Genomic DNA, 4,323 nt, shown 5'->3' on the forward strand with positions numbered 1-4,323 from the left:
TATAGGTTTCAGTTTAGGTTATAGGTTACAGGTTAAAGTTTAAGTTATAGATTAAGGTTTAGGTTTAGGTTATAAGTTTAGGGTGTGGTTTTGGTTAAGGGTGTGGTCCCTGCAAATACAGATATAAATACGGCCTATCCAAATGGTCAGGCCCTTCCAATGCTGTCCATAGGAAATGGACAGCTTCTTCATGGTCATAATAGCAGTTCCCACCTTCCAGAGACCCCCTCTCAACATCCGGATAGCTCCGACGCACATTCGGATCTGCTTCATCAATTTCGAGATAATACATAAACACGGGCCTGTCCAAATGGCCAGGTCACCCATATTACTGTCCATAGGAAATGGATAGCTTCATCATGGTCATAACACTGTTCCCACCTTCCAGGGACCCTTGCTCAACATCCGGATAGCTCCGACACACATCCGGATCTGCTTCATCAATTTCGAGATAATATATAAACATGAGCTTGTCCAAATGGCCGGGCCACCCATATTGCTATCCATAGGAAATGGAAAGCTTCATCATGGTCATAACAGCAGTTCCTACCTTCTAGGGACCCCCGCTCAACATCCGGATAGCTCCGACGCACATCCGGATCTACTTCATCAATATAATATATAAGCCTGTCCATAGGCTTGGTTTTTTTTTTTTTTTTTTTTTTTTTTAGTAAATCTGGGATCATTACTCTATTGGGCCCCACTTGGATGGATAACATTCACAATACAGGGGCTACTTTGGTTTTCACATTCATAAACAATTTCCCAATGGTCCACGTTCACACACACAAGTGGCTCCCTGATGAGTGATCCACCTAATTTCTAGACTAGGTCATCTACATAGTCAGTCACACCTTACAGTTAGCTTAGATGTCCCACATGTGCTAGGTGCAGCCACGAGTAGTGATGTTTGTGGAGTTTTCCTATTTAGTGTGCTTCCCTTGTGATTGGGTAAGCACCTTTTGTACATATTTTTCTCTAAGGCAATGTGTATAGACATTGAGAAAATACCTGCAAGAGGTGTTGCAAATTCAGATGCAATTTGGAGAATCTTCTTTCATCCATCATTTGCTTCTTCAGTGCAAAACTACCTGCAATTAAGGAAATCAGTCTGATGAGTAAGATTATTATTTCTTTATGATCCATCCAGGTATAGGCCCAGTCAGCATATTCCTAGTTAAATACCTAAATGGTGGAAAAAGAAAAAAGAAAAGAAAAAGAAAGAAAGAAAATCCCCACTTCATTGTTATCAAGGGTAAGCATTGACTCAAATAGCAATTTTATTTTATTTTATTTTTAAATATTTATCAAGGGTAAGCTAGCCTTGGATGTGCAAAACCACAAACCTATTATGCTAAAACCAAAGACTAAGTCACTGAAGAGACGAGTCACTAAACAGATACGTTGGAGTTGGACGTAAAGGGTAGGCTCTTACCAGAGAGGATCTGCTTGTCCGATCAGATGGCAACGACGGATTTGTGAAATCCCTGCAAACAAAAAGTGAGTCTCAACAGCAGTAGCATTAAGCTGACAATCGATAAGGCCCCTTAAGTATAAAATTTTCAAGCCACAGAAAGCTAAATGTATGAGAAGCCACAGAAACCTAAATGTATGAGTCGCTTTTGACAAGAATGCCTCAGCTCCATTGGATTCTGCTTTGACCTTTGGACGCTCTTCTTCCTCCTCCTCTTCCTCATTGAATGAGTATGCAACATCCTTAACTAACTTGGAGTTGATTGAAGTCACAACTTCTGCAGCTTTTTCATTGACAATAATGGTGTCTGCAAGAAACAACGAGAACATCTTAGTCTTTGGATTGTTGGTTTCTGATTGTAAGTTCTGGAACCCAAGAGATACATTAAAAACCATTCCAGGCTTTAACACCCGATCGTTCTTGGCATTTAAACTCAATCCCGACTCACGGAACTCGAGACCAATTCCCGTTCCTGCTGACTTTGTAAGATGAGAGGCAAATTCAGGAGCATCCCTCTCTACCACCGAGACTGCTGCTTGGTAAACAGCACTGACCTTATTCCCAGCCTTCAATGAACCTATCGCTGCCTCATGGGCCTTGAGGAGAACCTCATAAGCCTTACTCTGCGTTGCATTTGCATCAATGAGAAATGTTCTGGCAATGTTTGAGCAGTAGCTGTTGTAGCGCGATCCGATTGCGCATATGATCACACTTGTCGAGTCATAACCAAGAGCACCAAAGACACATTTCAGCAAGCATTTTTAACCAAAAAGAAAAGAAAGAAAAAGAAAAAGAAAAGAAAAAGGAGAAAGGAAATAAATTATTTCACCTCCAAGGTCAACTCATCACGCTTCACGAGTATTCTAACAGGATCTGTCATAAACATGTTTGTTATCTCCAAAATTTCATGAGGCAGAGTTGCAGATGTCAATACAACCTACACAAAGCAACCCATACATTTCAGAACCTTTACATGGATGAAAGCTGAATATATGCTTGAACTGCAGTTAAGCTGCACCTGTTGTAGTTCTGGGGCTGCACCTGCTGCAGTTCTGGGGCTGCACCTGTTGCAGTTCTGGGGTTGCACCTGCTGCAGTTAAGGTGAATATATGCTTGAACTTGCACCATAAACATAAGTCAAGCTAAACAGTCCCTTGGCTTCCACATGCCACATTTCTATATCATGAATCCCGTTTTAAAATATTGTTTTTGACAGATTAGAAGAGAATTGAATGCAATGCAGACAAATAAAGAAGGGCATATATGCAATGCAGACATATACAATGCAGACAATTGCAATGCAATCCTAATAGTTTCGAATCCTAATTTTATGCATGGTTAAGTAGATTAAATCAGGGACTGCAAATTTAACAAAGTATAGTTATAGAGAACAACAAAATGACTAGACATAAAGACAATTAAAAATGGTGAAAACTACAATTTAGTACATCCATGTCATTACGAAACCTACTTTCCAAAAAAAAAAAAAAATGCAATTAATATGAGACAAGTTTTCTTCAAAAACTTTATCACACAATACATGCTTCAAATAATTTGCAGAGAAGAAAAGCATTCTCAAATAAGTAAAGTGGCAGTGAAAATATATATTTACCACAACATGACATCCCTAGCCTTGAGAGAATTCACAAGAACACCATCATAGCTGCAAAACGCACATAAAGTAAGTTATATATTGGAAACAAAATTATTGATTTTGGTAACCAAATGTTTCTCATAGATTTTTTTCCAAGTCGAGATGAGCAGATATTCAGAAACCATTCAAACTAGAAATGCACAATCTGCCTTAGCCAAAAGAGAAGGCTCTTAGCTATTCTTGCTTCTTCTAAAAAATTCCCCAAAAATTAATATCTAGTAGTACAAGATATACTAAAAGAGTATAACTGGCTTACTTTAACCAATCTATAGTGATCTCTGATTTGTTACTGATTTCTAGAATAGTGGCAGACAATCCTATGTTTCTCCAAACAGCATGAGCAGGACCATCTTCGAGTGAATAAACCTGCACAACACAGGAACCAAAACCCACATGACGATAAAGAAAAGAAACCTTCCAAGTTAGAATCTGATCAGATTGACCAGTGTATGCCTTTGAAGATGAATGACACGATGCTAGCCTTGTATTGTTTTATATGTTTATGTTATTAGATCATCAGATTAGCCTCACATCAGGTGTTCTATAACTAATTCTTTCAGAGGATTGACAGAATCCTGCACAAACATCCTAGTAGTTCTCTCGCTCTTTCTTTCATGACCCATGACAGGTTAGGAAATACATGATATCCAAAACTTTGGCAATGGTTAATTTCCACAATCATTCAAACAGGCATTGCTAAAATTCCTAAAACAAGCAATGTCTTACAAAGGCTCTGAAGTTCTGATATCAATTCTACAGAACATTCCCAAGTTCAGCAAGTAATGTTCCTAAACAAATACATGTGCATGCGTGTGTCAATCGAATGCCATGTCACAAGTACTTGAATTGAGTACCCAATCTCCTGCAACGGAACTGCAATGCTGGTCATCAGTAACTATGCAGCATCAATTGACAGATCGGCGACCACCAAGAAAGAAAAATCCAAAAACAAGCAAAGGATCAAAATTACCACACAATGGAAAGAAATACCAATCTTTTTTATCAATCTAACCACCAAAAACAAATAAATTTTTTTTTAAAAGGCATTCACTACACAGAAATTTAATTAAATAAATAAAACAAGAACCCACATTCTACAACCATCACATATCTATACCAATCTTTTTTATTTTTTTCTTTTTCTTTCAAAATCTTTTCATTACCTAAACCCCTCCAATCTATACAAATCTTTCTT

At 38.1% G+C, this 4,323-nt stretch overlaps 1 protein-coding gene across 11 annotated transcripts; it reads right to left on the reverse strand.

Annotated features, from left to right (window-relative positions):
- Window positions 1-526: 526 nt before the first annotated feature.
- On the reverse strand, window positions 527-3,538 carry LOC131218872 (FACT complex subunit SPT16-like). 11 transcript variants are annotated; one of them, XM_058213739.1, is made up of 7 exons: window positions 3,385-3,538; window positions 3,087-3,137; window positions 2,304-2,411; window positions 1,923-2,097; window positions 1,604-1,781; window positions 1,436-1,487; window positions 527-1,091 (listed from the first exon to the last, which is right to left on the reverse strand). In XM_058213739.1, the coding sequence occupies exons 3-7, from the start codon at window positions 2,358-2,360 to the stop codon at window positions 1,077-1,079; spliced, it is 477 nt and encodes a 158-aa protein (XP_058069722.1). In that variant the 5' UTR covers window positions 2,361-2,411; window positions 3,087-3,137; window positions 3,385-3,538; the 3' UTR covers window positions 527-1,076. The 11 variants fall into 11 exon arrangements, 5 of the variants coding, with proteins under 5 accessions (XP_058069722.1, XP_058069721.1, XP_058069720.1 ...); XM_058213735.1 differs by having other exon boundaries at window positions 531-1,091; window positions 1,436-1,781; XM_058213738.1 differs by lacking the exons at window positions 3,087-3,137; window positions 3,385-3,538 and adding an exon at window positions 2,539-3,080 and having other exon boundaries at window positions 530-1,091; window positions 1,436-1,781.
- Window positions 3,539-4,323: the final 785 nt, after the last annotated feature.

Source organism: Magnolia sinica, chromosome 11 (genome assembly GCF_029962835.1).
Source record: "Magnolia sinica isolate HGM2019 chromosome 11, MsV1, whole genome shotgun sequence".
Lineage (NCBI taxonomy): Eukaryota > Viridiplantae > Streptophyta > Magnoliopsida > Magnoliales > Magnoliaceae > Magnolia > Magnolia sinica.